The sequence below is a fragment of the Fukomys damarensis genome, unplaced genomic scaffold (assembly GCF_012274545.1).
Source record: "Fukomys damarensis isolate Sample0158 unplaced genomic scaffold, DMR_v1.0_HiC HiC_scaffold_1, whole genome shotgun sequence".
Classification (NCBI taxonomy): Eukaryota; Metazoa; Chordata; class Mammalia; order Rodentia; family Bathyergidae; genus Fukomys; species Fukomys damarensis.
In genome coordinates this window covers 59815255-59840593 of record NW_022900913.1, presented here as the reverse complement: position 1 = coordinate 59840593, position 25339 = coordinate 59815255, and the positions used below count along the sequence as shown (strand labels likewise).

At 35.8% G+C, this 25339-nt stretch overlaps 1 protein-coding gene across 1 annotated transcript in view; it reads left to right on the top strand.

Annotated features, from left to right (window-relative positions):
* Wdr41 (WD repeat domain 41) overlaps positions 1-25339 on the top strand; it is a 37893-nt gene that overhangs the window by 685 nt on the left and 11869 nt on the right. The window contains exons 2-7 of the mRNA XM_033762911.1: positions 626-790; positions 11359-11407; positions 12958-13089; positions 15602-15664; positions 22077-22188; positions 24227-24289. Coding sequence (XP_033618802.1) covers positions 626-790; positions 11359-11407; positions 12958-13089; positions 15602-15664; positions 22077-22188; positions 24227-24289 — 584 coding nt within the window. The remainder of the gene's footprint in view (positions 1-625; positions 791-11358; positions 11408-12957; positions 13090-15601; positions 15665-22076; positions 22189-24226; positions 24290-25339) is intronic.

Sequence of the window (25339 nt, the reverse complement as noted above, 5' to 3'; positions counted from 1 at the left end):
ATATACTCCTAAGTGAAATAAATAAGTCCCACATGTGTAAATACCAAATAGTTTCCCTGGTGTGAATATTCTGCAACAATGCATAAGATTCTAATAAGATTACTGACATTTAGAAATGGGAGGAAAGGAGCTAAAGGTGTAGGGAAGGTGTGATACGTAGGGGAAGAACAAAAAGGGAAAAGAAAAAAATGTGAGAGAATGAAAAGATGAAAATAAAGTGTTTGTAGATGGGGAGGGGAGGAGGGGGTGAAGGGAGGGCAGAGGTAAGGGGAAAAAAATGAGAATCAAGACTTGCCATGTAAAGGTACATGATCCCAACAATGAATGTAACTGTACTGTATCCCTAAATGTACCAATAAACTCAATAAAAAAAAAAAAAATAACTGAGTTGGGTTGGCCCATTAATTTTAAGGTCAGATTTATGGAGATTAAATCTATATAAAATAAAATCAATCTTTTTGTAAATTTATTGTGACTTGAAAGTACTAAAATTTGTGAATTCACGGTAAGATAAATGTTTTATATAGAATTGGCAATTATTCAATTAATATTAGGGGAACTGATACCTGGTACTAGAACATACAAGTCTTGTGGCTTTTGAAATCTTGTATTCTTAAATATGTAGTTGTATATCATGTTATCCCTGTCTCTCTTGTCCCCTGCTCCATTACAAGAAATCTCCATTACAGACAATAGGTGAAGAGCAGTCCCGGAACCCTTACACAGAACTGCTTGTGCTGAAAGCACACCATGATATTGTGCGGTTTCTGGTACAGCTAGATGGCTACAGGTAAGAGACACTAGTTGTCTAACTCATGACTGTTTAGAAAGAGTTTTTAGGGAATTTTATATTCAAAACAACTTCAGAACCCATTGTTTCTAAAAATTTAAAATCTGATCATAGTAATTGGAGAAACTCAACCAATTTTAAAAGATGTAACCTTTAGTAGAAACTGAATTTGACCTCTGCAACTTGATGAAACGTATCTAAAAAACTTTTTGCTTGCCTAGCATGTCACATCTAGAGATTTGTGTATAATATTTGTTTTACAAGTTAGAAAGAGTATTATTAGTTTGGAAGAAGCAAACTACTTTAAAATTTGGGTGGGAGTTGTAATTGTGTATTAGAGTGAACTTGAATTTGGGAAATGAATATGGTAAATGTTTAAACTGTGTACTAAAGATGTGCTACAGTGGGTAAAATTAAGTGTTTTTTTTTTTTTGTTACTGATGAAACCCCTTTAAAATTTACATAATTCTGTACTACTTTGGTAATGTGTATACTATTAACTTTAATACATTTGCAGATAGAGGTGGAAATGAAAAGGTCTTAGGGATGTTACTATTACTTGTTACTAATCTACAGTATAGATCTGTCATTATACTCTTGTTCAGCTACAACATAAGTGATGCCAAAATGTTTAAGATTCCTCTTCCCTTGTTGAATGTAACCTTCATGAGTGAGGGCTGTGATCCTTGTTTACCACTATATTAGTGCCTAGCACAGTGTCTTACATGTAGCCAGCAGTTGTTGAGTGAGTTTTCTCCATTGCCTTTGCCACCTTTTTTTTGTTTCTTTTTTGACTCTGGGGAGTGATAGCTGTTGTGACTTTTCATAATTCTGACTAGTACTTCTGCTCTCTGCTGGCTTTGTTTTCTCTCTCTTTTGTCTTTGGCATGGTGCTTTTGTGATGTGCTGTGCAGTTCTAACTCTTTGCTTAGTTGGATCAGATTCCTCAGATAGAGGGCGTAGTCCTCCACCATAGACTCCCTTCACTCTAGCCATAATTTGGGTTCCTGGGCCACTCACACTTGTGACTAGCTAGTGACAAGTTCCCCCTGCCTCTCACATTTGATGATTCACTGGAATAACTCACTGAACTCAGGAAAGCACTGTACTTATGATTACACTTACATTATAAAGGACACTTATCAGGGCCAGCTAGATAAAGAGATGAGTAAGTTGAGTTCTAGGAGGGTCTTGCACAAAAGCCTCCATGTCTCTAGGGTTCTTTGCCCTCTCTTTACATCAGTCAGTTGCCTCTTGGGGGTCCAGAGTTTGTACTGGGGCCTCTAGGTGTAGGCATGGTTGTGTGAACCCCTGGCTATAGAATTTGAACTCATTCTTAAATCCCTCCTCTGTCATCCTAGACCTGGGAGGTTGGGAGCTCAGTCTGTTATCCTGTGACCGTACCACAAAGCCCAAACCCTCCAATCCCATAGTTCATCTTTCCAGCTTGGCCAGCTCTCCTTCTCAAATTACCTAGGTGCCCACAGTGAGTCATCTGTTAGTATAAACTTGGGTGTGGTCCGAGGGAGGGATCCACAATGAATAATGAAGACACTATCACTTAGGAAGTTCCAGGGGTTAGAGCAGTAGTGGCGAATCTATGGCACTCATGTTTGGTGTGCTTTTCTTTTTAGACAAAATATATTAATATATAAGTTGTTTTGTGTAAACCCTATGTATTCTGGTTTAATTGCAGTGTTGGTACTTTGCAGTAAATGGGTTTTGGGTTGCAGTTTGGCACTCTTGTCTCTAAACAGTTCTCCATCACTGAGTTAGAGGCTCCCTTGTAGGAACCAGGGACAAAAGCCAACAAAGTAATTAATCACTCTGTTTCTCAACTTTTTCTTGAAAAGATTTATCTCCTATCATATATAATGCATATCATATGATCTCTCATGTGATATTATATATTAGTAGCCTGTTGTGCAGCCAAACAAATCACAGCATGTTAAACATAGTACGATAATCTTCAAGCTTATTTGATAATATTTAGTTTGCTATGTCCGTTGTGACACTCCATTTATTTATTTAAGTGGTCATTTCTGTGGTACACTAAACATTTCTGCAAAGATAAGATTTTGGATTGCTAAAGATTTTTTTGGTAACATATTTAAGTTTAGTAAGTTGCTAGATTAAAAATATCCAAATTGGGCCAAAGATTTAGCTCAGTGGTTCTGCCGCCTGCCTCACAAGCGCAAGGTCCCAAGTTCAATCTCCTGTACAAACAAACAAACAAACAAAACCCAACAAAAAACAACAGCAACAACGACAAAAAATAAAAATATCCAAATCATTTCGTTACAATCATTAATATGCAGGCCTTAAGGAATCCTAAAATCATTTTCTCTGGGACAGTTAAGGAATATAGTTTTCCAGCTTCAGTCTTAAATTTCATATAGATTGTTAAGGTTACATGTTCATTGCTGTTCTGTGTTACACGTCCTTTCGGCTAATCTTAGCGCATAGTCAGGAGAAAAGGCCAACCTGTAGAATAACTATCACTGAACAAGTGCCAACAGAGATGATCCGTTTTTCCCACAGATAGTCCATAAATATTAAAAAAAAACTGTAGATGAGTATATAAAGTATCTACTGCACAGCCAGGTATCACCTTGAACTTAGGGTTTTAAAAATAAAACAGCCATCATCTATTTAGCCTGTTATTCTGCAGGATGACAGTTTAAGCTGGGCTCAGCTGCATCCTTTATTTGCAAGTCAGGATCAGCGTGTCATGCATAAGTTCACTTGTATATCTTTGGTTGGGTGGGGCTGACTAGTTCATAGTGGCCTCAACTGGGAAGACTACCTTCGCCTTTGTGTGATTTCTCAGGTGCTTATTCGTATATGATTTTGGAGTTCTAATACTTGCAGAAGACCAAGCCGTTTGTTGCCATTTCATTGGCCAGAGGTAGTCAGGAACAGACATAGATTCACTGAGTAGGTGGATGAATTCTACTTCTTGATAGGAGGAGTAACTAGGTCCTGTTGTGAAGGGGGAATAATCTGTGACAAGGTGTGCTCTCTACCTCAATGAATTTAAATATCTAGAATAGATAAAAAACACTGTCTTTTGGCTTTTGCAGTACAGTGATGATGTAATTTCATGAATCACATTTAATTATTTGTATTCAACTCATTACTGTATCAAAATTTACATATAATTGGGAAATTTTTCAGTTACAGACTTGTAGAACTTTGAATCCATGATTTGCTTTAAAAATTCAATTCTGTAGTAAAATAAGAACTGAAAGAATCATTCTTGGACATAAAACATAAAATGGAGACAAAAAAAATCTACAAACTATAATCTTAAGACAACTAAAAAGAGAGTGTTTTTGCTCTAAAATTTTTAAAGTAACACACTAACTGTGCATACTGATAGAGTATTTTTACTTTTAATAGTTGAGATAGTTTAGACTTATCTTTTGCATTATGTATATCATCATTAATCCATTATCAAGTTACAAAAATACCTTTCTAGTTTTTAAATAAATTTTATATCATTATACTTTTAATGTTTTTATTTAGTTTTGTAGACATTACATTCTATTTTTTCGGTCAGCTGTTGTAATCCAGGTTTCACGCTTCAGGTCTTTAGATAATATCATCTTATTGAAAATTTTGCAGAAGGATTTTCTTGTTTTCTTGGTGGCTCAGCTAAAATCAGTGAGTGGAAAATTTTCTCAGATTGGTTTTTGAAGATACCAAATAAATCCTGTATAACCTAACAGACAGCTGCCTTTTCTTTTCTTCTTTAGTATTTCTTGAACATGAAGTGAGGGTCATATTGATTGGGAGATCACTAAAGAAGGCTAAGCCTCAGCAAGAGTCTTCCAAAAAATGGACTCTGCTAAAATTGTATGTAATACTCTAGCATTTGACACATTAAACTAAGCTGAGTTCATAACACATTTTAAGAATAGCTTTCTCTGTTGCTCATTTGACCATTCCTTGCTCCTCCAGGAAACAGACAAGGTTATATAGGATGGTGCTCATGACTGGAAAAGAATCAGATGACCCATGAAGTGCCAGAATGCAGAAGAAAATGTGTCTCTAGGATAGCTAGTGAAGCTGTATGTGCGCAAAGGAATAAATAAATGCAGTACAGTTTGATGATCCACTAACCACAAACAATATGCTCCATCTTTAAGATTTTCCCAAACTAAGAATATTCTTTCTCATTTACCTTCAAGGACTAGAGCTCAGTAGTTAAGATGCCTTAGGTCTTCCTAATTCCTGGGTTCCACTTTCTAAATTGGAGTTAAATGTTCAAAAGGTGTATTAGAAATTCCTAAGAAAGGAAAAGAGAGGAAGCAGGATTGGATGGACGAGCTGTCTCAGATTTTGATGCAGCTGTGAAGGTCTCTGTTAGCTCCCCAGAGCTATGAAATGGAGGAAGGATTGCTTCTTATAGGAGTTCTGCTCTTGATAGAAATAATTAGAGGTTTATACAGCCACCTTATCTAGTCATTTGTTGAGGGTCATCCAACAAGAATGTGCCCCTGACTTCTTTGTCTTGCTTAACCGGCAGTGACTGGGTACCAGCTGAGAGTGTGACTTTGTTCGGAAAGCTGAAGTCAACAGCTGGAAGCAGTCGAATAGGTACAGTCCTCACAGCTGGCAGAAAGTCCTCTCTCGCAAGGGGATCTGCAAGGCATACCTTTGGGTCTGCCATACTTTCACAGTCGGAAGTTGGGATATTCACTTTTTAAACTGCATAAATACACTCATGTGGGTTATATCTTTGGTCAGCTGTTTAAGCAACTGGTAAGTATGACATTGATTGATAGCTTTTCAGTGAGTTAAAATGTTAATGTAATTTTCAGAAATATTAAGATACTTGTATCAAGATAAAGGTATAAGCAGAGCTGGGGATGTAGCTTAGTGGTAGAGTGCTTGCCTTGCATGTTTGAGGTCCTGGGTTCAGATTCTAGCAGCACACACAAAGCATAAGCAGAATCCTTTTTACATGAATTCTAGTAGCTACAATGCTAATAATTGTGTGCTGAGATGTTTATTGATGAAGTGAAATTCAGTGGCTCTGATGTGGAGAGATCATATGGGTTGCAGATGAAACATTTTTTACTATCAGCTGACAGTTATTCAAGCAGGTGGGGAGCACATGTGGATTATCATTACATTGTCTTCTCCATTTTTTGTATGTTTATATTATGCCTATGAAGTTTACAAACCATATTTAAAATAGAGGAAATTAAAATACTAATTTAAAAGCTATGTTTCAATATGAAATTTAAAAAAAATGTGAGTGTCTTAAGTGTTCAGTGGAGAAAGAGCCCCATTCCCTTTGAGGACAGAATTGATTGGGAACTGATGCAGGAATCACATAGATGGACATATCAGCTCAATAAAATAATAACTGAAAAAAGAAATGACTGATAAAAAGCTTTGGTTACAACCACAGTGGATTCCTTATTAAGCTCCATCCTGAATTAGGTAGACTTACTGAACCTCTGGTGCAAGTGGACAGACACTTGGAAGCCTCACACTCAGACATAGGCTTTCCTCCAAAATCATAACAGCCCAGAGTGTTCCCTCTCTGTTCACAGATTCTCAGAGAAAACCCAGGAGAGGCTGAGCTGAGTACATGCAGTTCTTTCTCTCACTTACACAAGTGGGGCAGAGAGGGCTAGATTTGTTCCTACAGAGAGACTCCAGCTCAGGGAAATGGAGATTCCTCCTGATAGGAGTCACAGGGATTTTTTTAGGGGTGGTGGGATTCTGATACTGTAATTTGATGTGCCCTTTAGCTTTTTATTTGTGATTTGAAGGAAGGGAAGACCTACCAGAGATTTTTACTTTTGCAAGTTTCCCTGAGATCTGTGGAGTTCTCTCACTTTCATTCTATTTGTGAACAAGACTAGATCTTATACTTTTAGATGTTAGGTTTGTGTTAATATATTTTGCTTTTTTCTGTGGTGCTGGGGATCCAGCTCAAGACTTTGCTCATGCCATGCAGGTACTGTATACTAAGCTGTATTCCTTGCCCACATAATAACATATTTCTTCATCAAGGAAAAAAGTTTAGGTTCAAGAAGACCTCATAAAAGAATCTGGCATTGTCACGTATGACTCCTGAAAAGGTCCCTTCAACTTCTCTTGTCTCTGTTTGCATACTTCTATAGTTTGCTTCTAGTAGTTTTAGCATAAAAACAGAAATCATTTTAAGTAAAAATTGTTAGTTTTCAGTTTTGCCTGTTTTCCTGAGTTGTAGCATTTTCATCTTTATTGTAAAAATACCATATTTATTTAATCATGCTTAGAAATATTTACAGATTAGGTAGCAGGTTAACCACTGAGACTTTCTATACTTCCATGATTATGTTCTATTTTGATTTTTCCAGTTATTTATAGTTATGTTGGTATTGAATAGAGTCAAATTTATGTTCAAGAATATGGGCAATGCTTTTTACTATGTGCTTTAAGATTATATTTGGATAAGCAGGACCTTTGAGTTGGTCAAAATGGCTTCACATAAGTAAGAACTACTAAATGGGCATTTATGCATGCAGTAGACCCAGAAATTATTTGTGAAACTCATTTTAGATCAATTATTGTGAAACTGTGTTGTGCTTTGACAGCACAGTTGTCAACAGTGAGAATACTTTTTCTGAGATGTTGAGTGCAAGTTTTTACTGGGAATGGTTTAAGTAAATTGAAAGAATTCTCCATGGACTCATACTGTAGCTTATAGTAATATAAAGGCAAGAACCATCTATTATTGATCTTTTTCTAGGAAAAATCACATATATAATTTGTTTAATAATTTTTTAACAAATGAGTGAATTATTGGTTTAATTTAATTCTCATAGTGAAGGGGAGGATGAAACATTCTAGAAGGTCTGTTACAGGTCTTCATTAAACTGCTTCATCTTGTTAAACTTGTCTTTCATGTATGTAATTTTGGCTTAGTCATTTAATTGTATAGTTGAGCATTTTTAAAAACATGGTTTCAAGTTAAGAAAACTTAAAAATAGGATTCTGAGCTTAAAATTTTTTCCTATTTTTCTCCTAACATTTATTCATACATTAATAACAACAAAAGGAGATGAGGAGGTTACATTAATGCCATTAATGTATTTCATAGACACTTGTAACACTTAAAATTTGCTTATTCATTCATTCAACAAGTGTTTCTTTAGCACTTTAAACCTATCAGAGATGGATATTTGTTAGACTAGAAAGTAAAAATTTGTAAAAATCAGTAAGTATGATAATTACTATATTTTATTGATTCTAAGAAGCATTTTTTCCCTCATTTTAACATCTCCAGAATTTGGACGCATCAGATAATTGGTGTCCTTTAGTTATAATTGGTAGCATTTTTCATTAATGGTACATAAAATAACAAGAGAGTTTTACAATTGGTGATGCCTTAGATTTGTTGAAATATAGTACATTTCTAAGTAATTGTTCAATTGTGAGATCTCAAGGCAAGAACTCCATGTTAATTCATGTTGACATTTTTCTAATTCTAGCCTGGAATTGCGCTAAATATATTTTGGTGCTAATCAGTAGAGAACTATTTCTCTCAAAATCTTATACCTAAGTTTATATTTTTGGATTCTATATAAAAATATTATGGCATTTATAGCTGAAATCTTACTGACATTTTAATTATTCATTTTTTATAGTTTGTGCCTTGTAGCAGTTGCAGTATATCTTATAGGAATTCTTGGGTTGAATTTTCACTTCTGGCTTGGAGATGATTGGAGCACATGATTGACTTCTTAGGATTTGGTTTTAGATAAGCTAATATATTGTGGATAATTTCTAGCTATCCCTCATAGTAGGATAGGTAATTGAAATACTTGAATGCTCCCCTAGCCTTTTCTTTGTTATTTTTTGATACCAGTATGTAGCAAAGTTACACTGGCCTGAATTTTAAAGCTTTATGTTTTCTTTTTAGAAGAGGTAGCAATAAATACTGAACTGATTAAAAAGTAAAAAGGCAGCAATAGAATATATAGGAGAATTGAAAGGCCTGAATAGTCTGGCCAACTGGATAATTGACCTCTGAGTAATAAAAAATTGACTATAATTTCATGCATTGCCATCAAGCATTATTTAGATTTAACTTTTGTTTTCTACTGACTGAATTAAAGTTTCAGGTGAGATACTTTGTATCTCATTTCTAAACTCATAACATTTCAGTCATCTCTCATTGTGAGATCCACACATGAAACAAGAGTGAGAGAGTTAAATATTTGGATTAGAAATAAGTGTGCATTTTATACCTGCAGCTTTCTAAATGGAAGAAAAGCAATTATGAGTTTAAAGAATCAATAGAAATTGATGTTTTGTACCAAAGAAAACTTAAGACCCCTAGACCTGCCCTCCCTGCCATCACTATATAAATAAAAAGAAATCAGTAGGCCCAGAAATATAAACTACAAAAGATTTACTTCCAGCAACTACTTTTGATGGTCAAGACACTGTTTAGTATTGGGATTCGGAAAAATGTATGTAAGTAAGCACAAGAAATTATATATATATTTTTTGGGGGGGAGAAGGGATTGAACTCAGGTCCTTGCGCTTGCAAGGCAGGCCACTGAACCACTGAGCTAAATCCCCGGCCCAAGAAATTATATTTTTTAACTTAAAATTATTAATTATTTTTTTGATCTCCAGATCTTTTTATCTCTTACGTTTTGAAATGAGAATAAATGTTAGGCATGAATTTAAAATGAGCTCTCTGTGGCTTATAGCTAGTTTACTAATTAGTCTTAGGGTTGTTCCCATTAAAAGATACATAATACTGTATTAAATATTATGAAGAGTCTCCATCTGACCGTTAGATCAGTGTCCTATTTGCTCAGTAGCCTCTTACTCTAACAGAAGATCTAATCAGAGTGTTGTGAAGTGAGAGCCAAGTACTGGACAGCATTTGGGGGACTGTGAAAATGAGAATGAGAAATCTGACTTGAAGCTAGGTTTGGAGTGTTAAGGAGGTGTTAATGGCTGAAGTCATGAGAGCTTCTGCCCTCCCATAGGGGTGAACTCCATATGCACTGATGCCCCCTGGAAACAAAGTCATTTCTGTGTCCAGTGTTTCCATTATCTATCTTTCCTCAGTGATAAGTATCCAGCCAACAGTGTTTATCTGAGTGCACACATCCAAGGCAAACCCAGATTGTATGACACCCACTAACCACCTTACAAAGAATTACTACAGATTTTCTAAATATCCTGGATATTCATAGAATATCATTTATTCTATGAATAGATATAGGGGCCAGTGACAAACATTTCATAGCTGGCTATCTATACTACCACCTCTCTTGCTCTTATTAAAAAAGTAAACCTGAATTCAAGGGAATGTGATATTATGGGGACTCTGAATTGTTTCCAAATCAAAATTCATTTTACGAACTTGTGCACTACATTTTTAATAAATGATTTGACATACTTATAAATTATAGTATTCCACTGTATTGAGTTACTGCCTAAGAATGGTGCCTGTGACTTTCTTGCAATACAGTCACTGTTATGAGTAATCCTGTTAGACAAATTATTTCTTGAAACTGTTTGTGTCAAAGATATAATTTACTCTACTGAACATAGATTATTGTTCCTGTTTTTACACATAGAGAATGGGAGGTGAAGAAGAGAGATAAATTAGAGTTTATTACTGCTGTTTTTTATGCCATGAAACACTTTCCTTTACCTCTTTGCTTTTCAGGCTTCTTCACTAAAAACCAACAAAAAGCCCCAAGCCTTCCAAACCCAAGTTTATGTGGAAAGACATAAAAACTAAATGAACAAAGGAGATAATCAGATCATGTTACTCAGACTCTCCAGATGCTTGCCATCTTACCAAAATTAAATCCAAGATCTTTGTCCTGGTTTCCATGACTTGTGCCCTGCTTCCCTTCTGATTTCCTACCCACTCTCCTCCAGTAGACACTGCCAAGACCCTGCCCACATCCCCTGGCTTGCCAAGCAGTCACCTGCAGACAACATCCCATGCTCTGGTGTCTTCCTGTGTCTACCCTGAGGAGAGGTTTCAACTTTGGATAACAGAATTTAAATACTTTCATAGGGTAATAAAAATAATGAAACTAAGGACATGATTCCATTCTATCCTTGAACTATCAGCTGCTTCTCAGCTTGGTTTTGTTTCATTTATCAGGGATTTCTTAAAAATTACATAATTTTAAAGCAAGGAAGGACTTTAAAGGTCATATTTGTAACTTCCTTGTATATCTATCTTTCAACATTTCTAGCAGGTTATTTTCTTTTTTTTGGTACTGGGAATCAAACTCAGGACTTTGTGCTTGTGAGGTAGGTGGGGTGCCACTGAGCTAAATCTCTGGCCCCATAGCAGGTTATTCTTTGCAACCCTGTAAATATATTATATATCTTTAGATCCTTAGTGCCTGGCACAGAACTCAGAAGGCATTTAATGTTTGTGAGCTAAACTTAAAGAACTTAGTCTTCGTTAATGTTAGTAAGCCATAATACCACTGATAAAATATATTTCTTAGTTAATCTTACCAATTAAATGTCAGCAGTGATTTTTTTTTCTTGTCTTGTTTTCCTCTAACCAGATTTGCATCTGCTGGTGATGATGGAATTGTAATTGTATGGAATGCTCAGGTCTGTATTGATTATTTGTGGATTGGGTAATAAATATATGACACATAGTTGAGTATTCTTAAGTACTGTATAGGGATACTTGCATGTTATTATCTTTTGAGGTAAATGATACCTGTAAAGGGCAACTTGGACACATTTATTTCTGTGTGTGTGTGTGTGTGTGTGTGTGTGTGTGTGTCTGGCTGGGATTAAATGCATAGGGCCTTGCACTGAGCTACCCAGCTTTTTAAATTTTTTTAAAAAAATTGAGACAAGATCTCACTGGGTTGCTTAGGATGAGTTCAAACTTGCTGCCATCTTGCCTCAGCCTCTCACAGTGCTGGGATTACAGGTATGGGCCAGCTTGCCTAGATAATCTTTATTAAGATATTTTCCCGAAAAACAAATGTCATTTTATTAAAATAAAAATTTTAGTCTTACTGAACAAAATTTAGGTCATAAGTAACTATGCACTGACTTTCAGAGTGGATCAAGTGTTGATTTTTGTGAGAGGTACAGCTCTTTCATCATGGTACAATAGCATCATATAACATTCTCCTCATATTTGACTAGTGATATTGCAGAAAGTATGCTTTTTCAAAACTATTAAAGGCCTCCAGTGTCTCCAGGGCTTCCTCCTGATGCTTTGTTTCTCAAATGACTCTCTTTTAGGATTTCATTCTCATTGTACCTTTATTTTGGATTGTGATCTAGTCTGTGAGATCTTCATTTTTCAGTGGCTTTTCCCATACCAAAGCCATTCTTTACAATCAGTCTCCCCAGGACCCTCAGAGGATCACCAGAATCAGTGAATATTTTCATATAACCTATAAATACTGTATGTACTTTAAATCAGCTCCAGATTACTTGTATGACCCAATGAGATGTAAAGGCTATGTAAATTCTTATTGCACTATTTTAAAATAATACGACAAGAAAAGAAGTCCGTACACTTTCAGTGCAGACACAGTTTAAAAAATTTTTTTTTTATCTGAGGTTGGTTGCATACATGGGTACAGAACTGGTGGATGTGGAGGGCCAGGGTACTTCTATGTATTCATGAAATCCTACAACCTGGTGAAGATTTGCAGTTTATACTGTTTACATTTTATTTTTGTATGTTTATTGCTTGGTGCATGAGTGAGAGGTTGTCAGGAAGCCCCTGAGTGGGTGGGAATGGATGCTGGTGTTACGTGACGATGGAGTGGAGACTGACTGTGTGGAGATCAGTCAGTAAAATACACATGTGCACGTGTGCTTATGATGACCTACTTTCTTCCACAGCTTAAAAGGTAGATAATAATTTCCTGTTTTTCCCTAGGGATTAAATTTCTAATGGTTTTTGCTTGATTTATATAATTATTGCATATTCTTAAAAATCATAGAAAACTATCCCTTTAAATTAGATTTTCTGTTCAAAAATAGTGAAAATGATTTATGGCTATTCTTTTAGCACTTGTTAGATTCTATTTGATTGCTTAAATTTATAAGTCATGAATTTTGAAATGTTGTCATTTAGGACGGTTTAAATTGGAAAGATGAGCCTACTAACATTTTTATTGGTATTTCAGACAGGAGAAAAACTTTTGGAACTCAGTGGACATTCTCAAAAGATAACAGCTATTATTGTATTTCCTTCCTCGGAATCTTGTGAAGAAAAAAATCAGCTCATCTTGACAGCCTCTGCTGATCGAACAGTTATTATATCCTTAAGTCTGGAAGAAAGTGAAGCAGCCACAGTGACCCCAGGGGCCCTACATACATTATTAGTCTTTAGCCTCTAGGGGTTAGTCTGAACCTTCTTGTAGTAGCAAAAATGATTTTTTTCTAGTCTTCATAAGACACTTCTTAAAAGTATTAGGTACCTGAAAAGTATTAGACTAGAAATAGCAGGTTAAGGTTTGTGTTGATGGAAACCTCATGACTGAAGTTGTTTCTTTCAGAGTTACTATTATATCGAGCTGTGCAGAATGGAGGAAATGGGGGACTGTGGCCTTAAAATATTTATTGTATTATTTCAATTTGCTTTTCAATTTAGGGAAACAAAGATGAGTTGGATTACAGAATAATTCATGCTTTTAACTCTCTTATGGCAAAAGCAACTTAATGGCTCCAAGCCATGAGCTTCTAAGTCTGCAAAAAAGTACATTACCACTACTCAGTGTTTAATTTTGACATTTGGGGTTTAAAACACTTTTACAGAGTAAAGTTACCTTTTCCCCCATTATTTTAGTAAGAAGTTAAATGTAACAGCAATGGTCAAGTTTTATAAAGGGCTTAGTGTGCTATGTTGTGTTTTACATATGTTAACCCATTTGATCCTTAAAATGGTCCTTTGAAAGAGGTAATTTTAGTTACTATCATTTACAGATGAGAAAGTAGAACACAGAGAATGGTAAATAACTTCCCCAATGCGTGCAGCTGATGTAGGGCAGAACTGCCTAACAGTCTGGCTACAAACCTGATCTCTGACCCACTATCCAACAGTCTTCATAAAATATCTTCTTAAACTTAAGTTCAGCCCTTTAATAACCTTATGAGGAACTGAATTTGTGAAGCTCATAGCCAAGTGCTCTGGATAACTCTGTTCTTTCAGTATTTGTTTTTAAGACACCAGATTGGCTTTAAATAAAAAATATCTCTGCTTACTTGAAAGTTCTGTTTAAGCAGTTTGGAGCATTAATGGTGTTAAGTTTTGAAGTGAACCTAAAAGACTAGCTATTTCTTAGGCTTCTGTAGAACCAAGATATACTTAATACCATACTTTAAATGAGTTCATCAGCTAATACATTTTATGTGATTAATTAATGACATAAATAAGGGCTTAATGTTTAGGCCAGAGTAGCATTTTTACTGCTACTCCATTGAAGCAAATATTATTTTATGAAATAAAACTTTTTTCCAGTATAAATTCTGCAGAAATAGAATTTAAAATGCTTTTTCTTTATTAGACCATTCCTAAGACACTATGATAGTATTTCAAAGCACTTATTAAAATTACTGTTATAGTATAGAATAAGTAGCTGGGATAATAGCAGTATAAATTTTATCTATAAATGATAGTATAGAGTCCTTTCCTTTGCTGAATGACTTTTCTGGTTAAAAAAAAATTTTAGGTTGCTTAGTTGGCAGTTTGTTTTACCCAAATGAACTCTAAATTCTGCTTGGGCCTTCACTATTAATTAAATGCTTCTTTAAATGCTGAAGGTAGATTTAAAATTTTTTCTGTCACACGATAGCCCTAAGAGCTCAAGTTGTTCAGCATAGAACATTCATCTTTCAAATGATACCTGAAAAGAATGAGAGATAATATTAGAATTGTGGTAAGTGGCCTGGGAATGTAGCTTAGCAGTACTGTGCCTGCCTGGCAAATGTGAGGCCCTGAGTTTGATTCCCGGTACCCCCCCAAAAAAGTGTAATAAATATAAGGCCAGCAAACATTCCTGGGAGCCCTTTCTGTGTGCCATTAGTTTGTTTATTATGACATATACATAGATGTATATATAGCTATCCATATGTCTAAGTTATGAAATAGGATATAATGAAAATGCATCAAATACGATAGGGTTAATTTGTGAAATTCCTTTCTGTTTTTAATATAAATACAGACTTACATATATGAAAGTCAGATATGATATAAGTACATTTCTTACCATAGGAAATAGTTTCAAAAATTAGAATCATCAAGCTCTGAAGTCACCCTAACTGCAGACATTTTAGGAAAGGTTTTCTGTTGTTTTAGATACATACACAGGTAAGATACTGTTGTTTCTTTGAATTGGGGTAATAGTAGTAAGTCATGCCAGTGGCATTACAGGGAGCTTTCAGGAAATAATAGATTTGACAGTTCTTAGTAGGTATTCTTTATGTCCATGTTTGTAGTAGACTGTTGTGGAGAATAAATGTGAAACAGTGTGATATTTAATACCTATAAAGATTCAGTACATCAGACCACTAATTCTGTTGACATTTTCAAATAGTTTGATAGTAAAATTTGCCTCAAGCTTACTTGAGATTGTAAGCCTGTTCTGCTAAGTTGATGACTCAATATATGAATTAATATTTATGATAGTATAAATACTAAATATTTCATATTTTATTTAAAGATTTTATAACTAAATGTTTAATTAAATGTTAATTATTAATTAGAAAAGTTGTCTTACCTTTATAATGTAAAAATTCTACTTAGAAATTAATTTCTTAACACAAATTTAGGTATGGGATTGTGATTCGGGCAGACAAGTTCAGAGAGTATCATGCTTCCAGTCTACTGTGAAGGTAAAATCTCAAGGAATTATGAGTTTTATTGTGTCCTTTTTAAAATTGAGTTTATTGGTATGCAGTATGATGACATTCATAAGGGAATTCACACCTTTACATGATATATCTTGGTTCTTGTTTTTTCCCCATTCCCCTGCCCTCCCTTCAACCTCTCTACACCTCCCTATTTACACAAGCTTTGTTTCTGTTTTTTTCTTCTTTTGTTCAGTTTTTTCTTTCTTTTTTACCCCTTCCCCTAGTTTCCCTTCCCCTTTGAACATTTTCTTCCTCTTTCACAATATCTATTATACATTTCGGTCCTTTTGTCTAAGAAAAAATGGTTTAATAAATTAGATGAAATTATTTTTGTAGATTTAAAAAATTTTATCTTTCATACACACCTATACTCATTTGAGTCAAAGCCTAGATTTTTGGAAGCATATGTTTTAAATGTTAAAATGTTTCAGCTGGAAACTGGAACTGGGTCTAATTGCTACAGCAGAGTGAAGAAAAAGAGCTGGTATGTCTTTAGCAGGTAATTCTCAGAATGGGTGCTACTGGCAAAATAACTGTGAACAGTTTTCTTTATATGATGAACTAAAAATGTAGAGCTGTTTGGCCCTGACCTTTGCTTTCTCTAAGGTGTCCGTTAGCTCCAAAACTAAAACTCTTATGTGGCTAATTGTCTTCTACTATTATATTAGTTAGGGTTATATGATAAGAATTCTGCTACATGCTAAAAAGCAAACATGGCTAAAACTTAGTTGTGATTTAAAAGAAGAAATAACCTTAGGTGTTCTGGGAAAGTAACACTGCCTCCCCGCCCCCCTTTGGGATGGAACTGAGGACCTTGAGCTTGCTGGGCAGGTGCTGTGTCACTGAGCTAAACCCCCGGCCCAGCAATGGTTTTTAATGTTAGTTTGGAAAGACAGTAGTAAAATGAGACATTTTCTCATTTGTTTTAAAGATAGCTGATGTCTGTACTTGAGCTAACACCTTTTTGTTTTAAGGTAAAAAGCATTGCTGGGTGTCAATAGGCTACATCATTATTTTTTTAAAAAGCAGCACCTCTCATAGCCACCTAATAGCACAATGCTGTTACAAATACCAATTTAGTAAAGTTTCTGGGGAAAGAAGTATCATGTACTAGTGCACATCTAATTTAGCAGTGGACTTTCTTTGATGTTATAGATGAAAATCTCTGTTATGTGATCTGAAAAGATGCTACTTTTACATTCCTTTAAAATAATCCTTGCTATCTGAAAAGCTAAGGTCAGTAGGTTTCAAAGGAAAATACATTAATTAAAGGAACAGGGAAAGAGGAAAAATTTTAGTGTATTTCAGTGAAATTCCATGAACTAAGTGTAGGACTTCATCAGTAAAAATGTACCTTATTTCAGTATCCTGAAAATACTCTTTCAAGGGGGTTATATTGTCACACTAATTTACTAGATAATTGTATTTGCTTACTCCTGGTATGTATGATCCTGTGTCACATAAAAAAATTGTTAAAAAGATAGCATTGTTCTTACTTTAGTACAGTGGTTCCATTGTATTTGTTTTCTTTTTTTTTTAAGTCCTAGAGATTAAATATGCTTAAACTTGGTAGCTAGCTCCTGCTGAGCTATATCCCCATCCCTTTTTTCATTTTATTTTTGAGACAGGGTCTAATTGCCTAGGCTGTCCTCAAACTTGTGATCCTCCTGCCTCAACCTCCTGAGTAGCTAGGATTACAGGTGTGTGCCACCACATGTACACCACCAATAACTAGTTATTCTTTTTTTTCTTTTCTTTTTCTTTTTTTTTTTTTTTTTTTTTTTTTTTTTTTGGTAGTGGGGATTGAACTCATGCTTGCAAGTCAGGTGGCAGAACCACTAAGCTAAATCCCCCGCCCAAGTTATTCCTTTTTTTTGAGACAGGGTCTCACTGTATAGTTTAGATTGGCCTTGAACCCACTATGTAACCTATGCTGGCCTTCAATTACCAAGTATCCTCCTGCCTCAGCATTCTGAGTGCTGGAATTACAGGGATATGCCATCACGTGCAGCTGGGCTAGTTATTTTTTTAATTCATTGTTTATTTGTACATTTTAGGTATACAGTATGATGACTTTCATCATTGGGAATTTGTACCTGTAAATGGTATATCTTGGTTCTTATTTTCCCCCCATTCCCTTGCCCTCCCTTCAACCCCTCCACTCCTTCCTATTTATAAAGACTTTGTTTCTGTTTTTTCCTTTTCTCATGTTTTTCTTTCCCTTCTTTCCTTTCCCCTACTCTCCCTCTACTTTCATTTTCCCTTCCCTTTCCCCTTCCCCTTTGGGGCTTTTCTTCCTATTTCACATCATCTTATACGTTTTGGTCTTCATTTACACTTTCAGTTTCTCACACCAGAGAAACTGGTATTTGCACATGCATGTCCTGTTTATTTCACTTGAGAGTATGGCCTCAATGTGCATTCATTTAGCTATAAAAGTCTATAGTCTATCATTCTTTATGGCTGAGTAGTACTCCATTTTATATATTAAAAACCCCCACACATCTTTATCTAGTCTCCAGTTGATGGGCATGTGGCCTGTTTCCAAGATTTAGCTATTACAGCTGTGCCTCTATAAACATGAGTATGCATATATATATATGTATATATATGGCTGTGGTATAATGCTTTTAATTCTTTTGGGAAGATACTCAACAGGGGAATTGGCTAGTTATTCTTGAATCAAATAAATACAGATCCATAATATCAGAAACACTATAATTGTGAGTTGTGAGTGAAACATACAATGACTATTTAAGTTAAAATTTATTACAGTAAAGGTTATAGTGCTATTAATCCCTCAACCCTCCTTAGTTCAAGCATATGTATCCCATTGTTCTTTTGCTGCTTTCTAAAGTCAGTGTCCTCTTTCATCCTTTTATGAGGTGTGATAAAAATACCATGAGTGCTTCTGCCAAGTGCCATCCAATGAAAGACAGGTTCCTAAAAGCATGATGCTGTGTTCTCATCCAGTGTTCACTGGATCTGGCACTGTGCATCACCTGGCTCTTCCCCAAAGTCAAAATGACCATGAAATGGAAACATTTTGAATTGATTCAGGATATTGAGGCAGCCACAGCAGTGCAGCCGAAGTCAGTTATGAAAAAGGACTTCATAACTGCTTCAGAAAGTGACAAAAATGATAGGATGAATGTGTTTAAGGCAGGGGGGCACTACTTGGAGAGGAATAAATGAAAGTGTGTTTTTTACTGAAATACACTTAAAGTTTTTCAGCATTGCACTTGAGGTTCTTGCCAGGGCATTTGGACAGTAAAAGAGAAATAAATGGTATTTATGTTGGAAAAGAAGAAACATAATTGTCTTCATTTGTATTTTTAAGTGACATGATCATATATATAGAAAATCCTAAATCCACAACATAACTAGTAGGACTTACAAATTAATTCATCAAGCTCTTGGGATATACTATCAAAACTCAATTGTATTTCTATATATTTGAATTAACACCCCTAAAATGAAATTAAGAAAATTCTATTTACACTAACATCCAAAGGAATGAAATACTTGGAAGTAAATTTAAAAGTACAAAACTTAATTAAAAACTTCAAAAAACAAACAAACAAACTTCAAAATGTTAATGAAATTAAGGAAGATAGAGGCAGGTGTGGTGGCACATGCTTGTAATCCCAGCACTTGGGAGGCTGAAGCAGGAGGATCCCTGCAAGTATGAGACCAGCCTGAAGTACATAGTAAGACCTTGTCTCAAAAGACCCAAAAACACAAACAAACCAAAAGAAGGATGATCTAAATAAATGAAAAGACAACCCTGGATTAGATTTAATGTAGTTACGATTGCAACACTAAAATAGATCTACAAATTGAATGCTATCAAAATTATAGCTGAATTTCTATTTTAAAAATTGACAAGCTGATCTTAAAATTTACATGGAAGTACAAGAGGCTCAGAGTAACCCAAACAATCCTCAAAAGGAATGTAATATAAAGTTGTAATGCTCACACTTCTTATTTCAAAACAAAGCTACAATAATCAAGACAGTGTGGTACTTGCATAGTGGTAGACATATAAATCAAAGGAATGGGGTTGAGAGTCCAGAAGGAAAGCCTCATATATATGAACAACTTATTTTGACACGGACACCAGTACCTTTCAATAGAAAAAAAATAGTCTCTGCAGAACATGATGCTGAGCCGAGCGCTGTTATACCTGCCTGCAAACCCAGCTGCTGGGAAGGCTGAGGCACAGTTGCTTGACTGATGAAACCAGCCAAGGTTTTCTTACAAGACAAACTATTTCTGGCTCATAAGCTTTGTTTTGTACAGGAAAGTTTCTTCAAGAATAAAGCAAATGAGTAGATTATTCTCCTGGTTTTTTTTTCCTTGTTTTTTTCCCCCCTTTAAGGTTATTGGTACAATTTAGGTATATTGTACAGTTACATCCACCATTAGGATCTTGTACCTTTACATGACAGATCTTGGTTCTTGTTTTTTCCCCATTCCCCTGCCCTCCCTTCATCCCTTCCACCCTTCCCTATTTACAAAGATTTGTTTCCATGTTTTTCCTTTTCTCATATTTTTTTTGTCTCTTCTTTCCTTTCCCCCAACCCCTCCCACTTCCCCTACTCCTTAACACCTTTTTTTCGTATTACACAATATCAGCTAGGCATTTTGATCCTTATTTACACTTTCAGTTTTTCACACCAGAAAAACTATTTGGTACTTATACACTTGCATATGGCCTCAATGTCCATCTACTTAGTTGTAAATGTCCCTAGTTTCTCATTGTTTATGACAGAGTAGTACTCTATTTTATTAAAAAAACCACATCTCCTTTATCCAGTCTCTAGTTGATGGGTACTTGGGCTGTTTCCAAGTTTTAGCAATTAAATCAAGGTTTTTGAGAAACCTTGTATTAAAAAAAGATTAAAAAATGACAAATTGAACATCATTAGAATGAAAAGCTTGAAAGAATACCAAAGAGAGAGTGAAAAGATAACCCATACAATGGGAAAAAAATTTGCAAATCATGTATCTAGTAACACTTATATCCAGAATATTCAAAGAACTCTCAACAATAAAAAGATATAGTCCAGTTAAAAATAAACAAAAGTATTTGAAAGAAATTTCTCCAAAAAGTATATACAAATGGCCAATAAACACATGAAAAGAAGTTCGATGTTGTTAGTCATTTGAGAAATGTCAGTCAGAAATGAAATTGAGACACAATTTCATATGTACTAGCATGGCTATTATCAAAGACAAATCTAACAAGAGTTCATAAGGATATGGGAAACTAGCCTTCATACATTGTTGGCAGGTTGTAAAATGTAGCCACTCCAGACATTGGCATTTCATCAAATTGTTAAACATAGAATTGTTTGACCCAGCAATCCTATTCCTGAATACTGTCCTGAGAAAAATGAAAACATATGTTTACTCTACACTGTACATTGAAGTTCAGAGTAGCATTGTTCATGACAGCTAAAATGGAAACAACCTAGATGTCCACCAGCTGACAAATGGGTAAGCAAAATGTATGTGGAATATTACTTGGCAATAAAATGGAACGAAGCACTGATACTACAAACCCAGATAATAGGTTAGGACTTCTTGAGATAATGTAACCTGTATCAATTAATTTCAACTCTTTTCTCCATCAGTCTTAAAGCAGCCCTACCCTCAGCCTGTGTGAGAGCATTAAAACCACCAACTCCCTTGTTCTGGAGTCTAATGGACCTTAGTGCCATTGAAGGTAAACCAGTTCCATAGTCCTCAGAACTCATGCTTTCCCAAGTGCTCAACAGAATTATTTTGATGAATTAGGAGATGTATAATTCAAAACAAAAACGAAGGTCATATTTCCCCTATTATTTAAAAAAGGGTTTAACCATTTTATATTATCTATTATTGAGTAACAAATTACTTCAGAACTAAGTGGTTTAAAGCAATAAAGGCTTATCTTAGTGTCTGTAGTCAGGAATAGAAAACATTCCAGTGAGTGGTTCTAGTCCAGGTTCTGTCATCTGAAGGTCCACGTGGCCTGGAGGGGTCTCTGGCTGGGGTGTTCCTGCTGCTTGGCAGGATAATGCTAATGGTGCCCAGAGGCCTCAGCTCCTTCCTGTGTGGACTTCTCTCCTAAGGCTGCTTGAGTATTCATTCTCGGTGTCTTCTGTGACTTCCTCTTGTAAGTCCTGCAACACCCCTCCATCCTTCTAGTTCTGTGACACTAGGGTCAGGCATAATAGACCCTATTATGTAGACGCTCATCTTACTGGTTTAGTAGAGCACAAGTTCATGGGGAGGAAAAATAAGTTCCACCTATCTTAGGGAGAGATTTCAGAGAACCTGCAGCCATAATTCAAAACTATCCAACACATACTTGAATTTCTAAACTCACTTTGAATCAATTTTGCAGTGTTTAACTGTTCTTCAGAGCCTGGAGGTTTGGCTGTCTGGTGGGAATGACTTATGTGTGTGGAACCGAAAATTAGATCTCTTGTGTAAGACCAGCCATATTTCTGATACAGGTAAGAACAAATCAAGGTAAATGTGAACCATAATTGATAGACTCTAGAAAGACAAGTGAGTTTTCAGAAAATTCTCATAAATACAGTGCTCTAAATTAGTTTTTTTTAGTTCTGAAGATTGTAATATTGCCACATTCAGTAAGTACTTCCACTTCAGTTTATTAAATAGAACTTTTTTTTGGCAGTACTAGGAATTGAACCTAGGATCTTTACATTGAGCTACATCTTCACCCTTAGCTCCCTTTTAAAATTTTGAGACAGGGTCTTGCCAGGTCATTAAGTTGCCCAGGCTGCACTCAAACTTGAAGTTCCTCTGCCCCAACCTCCTAGAGTGCTGGGAGTACAGGTGTGCACCATCATGCCCAACTAATAAACATTTTTAAAATAAAACATTTTCTTTGTTTAAAATTATCCCCTTGTTACCCATGCCCCTGTTCTCCTGCCTTCTCCACCTTCATGTGCTGCACTCCTCTGCTTTTGCCTCTGACAGCTCCTTCACCCCCTCGTACATGGAAGATACAAAACAAGCCCATATGAAGGAGAAATTAGGCAGGAAATGCTGTTCAGATCACAGCAGCACTACTAGTCTTTCTTAGGTGGGAAGGATCAGCAGATGTGTGGAATATTTTCACAATTTGAATATATATTATAAAGTACATATATATCATAATGGGAAAATTAACATATGTAATGATTCTAATATAGCAACTCTTTAATTCTTACAAAAAATCATTGTAACATACCTCACAAAAGTTTTGGTTAGCCTCCAATCATATAATTCAGATGTGAAAAGACAGAACTCTAAATCTAAGAGTAGGCACAGTGGTGCATGCCTCTTATCCCAGCTACTGAGAATCTAAGGCAGGGGGATCACTTGAGCCCAGGAGTTTGAGGCTTGTCTAGGCAACAGAGGAAGACTTTGTCTCTTAAAACGAAGACACAAACCTTAGGAAAAAGCTCTATATTTAAAATAAATGAAGTATGGTAGAATATAAAATCTGATTATGTCAGTAATACAAGAAATTTTGTAAATGTGGCAATTGACCATAGGCATGCTAATTGAAAGGCATTTTCTTAGCCATGGCTAGCTGTTACTGGCTTTGCTGATACAGGTGTGACAGACTCAGTCTCAGTTTCTCCTATGCTTTTATTTGATGACCTGCATAGAGCCTTTGATGGCAGGTACCAGCTGGATGTTCCCATGAACCCTCTTTGGGTTTGAATTAATTTGCTAGAGTATCTCAAAGAACGCAGGCCAGCACTTGTAGTAAAGGACATAATAAAGGCTGCTGAGGAGGAGATGCACAGGGCAAGGCACCTGGCAGGGACCTGGAGCTCCACCCTTTCCAAGTGTGTCACCATGGGCTGTGCTTTAGGAAGTCTGTTTGAACACTGCCCTTTTATGAGGCTTCATTACCTAAGTGTGGTTGCTTCATTTATTGGCCACTAATGACCAGCTTCACCGTCAGTTCCTCTCTTCTTGTTGGTTGGGAGGTGGCACCGAAAATCCCAACCCTTTCATCCTACCTTGGTCATTTCAGTGAGCAGTCATTAGTCTTCCCATGAGCATATAAAGAGGCACCACAGCTGCTACAAAGGATTTTAGCAGTTGTATGCCAAAGGAACAAGATGAGAACCAAATATCTATTGCACGATATATCACTGGCTCACTTAATGCCATGGGCACGCTCAGCCTTCTTAGCTTTATATGGAGGGGAAGTTCCAATTTTGCATCTCATTTTGAGCTTGCCATCTTGTCAGTGGGTGACAGGGATTATATGGGATCCTTGTCAGTAAGTTGGAATAGCTGCTATACTACTTTAATATAATAGTAAAGATGTTCCATGTCTTCCAGAGGCCTCAGAAACCTATTGAATGAACAAGCATTTTCCACATGTAAGCGCAAAGGACAGTGTGTGTAGCAAAATTTGTGAGCTTTATTGTTATCACTCCATTTATGAAAAATGACTGACATAAACAATAGTTTTGATGTAACCCATGAAAAAAAAGATTTGACTTGTTTTATGTGTCTCTGAAGGTATCAGTGCTTTGGTCGAAATACCTAATAACTCTGTTGCAGCTGCAGTTGGCAAGGAGCTTAGTGAGTATGATTTTTTTCTTTTCTTTCCTTCTTTTTCTGTGTTTTAAAAATATGTATTTTAAAACTAGATTAGGATGTATGTGCTAGAAAGACAAAGTAGTTGTTTATTTCAAGGATGTCTACACCTGCCCCAGCTTGGCCTCTTGGGATTGCTAAAAATAATAGAGAGTGAAACATTTTCAAAATGTTAGGTCATATTTTTTTTTTCGGTCAGTGTTTCAGGTTATTGTCTCTGTTGGTTTGATTAAACAGTATATTACTATCTGAAATCCCAACTCCAGTTTTGGCATCCTCCACCTTTAGTCACATTTCCACATAAATTTGATAGGTGTAAGGAAGTTCTTTTCCATAGATGGGAAAACCTTTTGGCAGCTAATGGCTGTCAGAATTTACTAACTTTGCTAGAGACTTGTCATTTGGTGAAATATTGTCAGAGATACCAGAAGGAATGTGGCATGACCTGTTTGCCAGAAAGGAATGTAAGAAAGAGGAGGGCTTTGGGTAATTACCACCCAAGGATATTCCCCATTTTAGATGCTAGGCCTCCTGATCTTTGAGCATCCAGGGCACTTTCTCTGGTGGCTTCTCCTAGCACTTAAGTACACTGACACTAAGCTCGTGGCCATGTCTCACTCCCACTGCTGTGTGCATTCCAGGGCAGTGACTGAGCCTCATTCCCATTTGACAGCATAGCTCTTAGAACATAGAGAGATGCTTATTAAAGGTTGGTTGATAGAATCCTGTTGGTTTTTTGATTTTGCATTTTCTGTATTGTTTATTAAAGTTAGGATTTATCCTAGTTTAAATAAAACTAGATTCATTAAAGTCAGATAACGAGTCAAGCAACACATTGAACATGTATAATCAAAGGAACCATACAGCATACAAAACTAACAAGCACATCCCTAGAGAATGTATAATTTATTGGTATATACCAAGGTATCCAAAAAAATTTTTGAAAGTGGTCAGAGCCTTCACTGTGTAGAAGTTAAGCTTATTTTGTAGCAGTACTTTCTGGTCTGGCAGCATGTGTTTAACAGACCAGGGGAG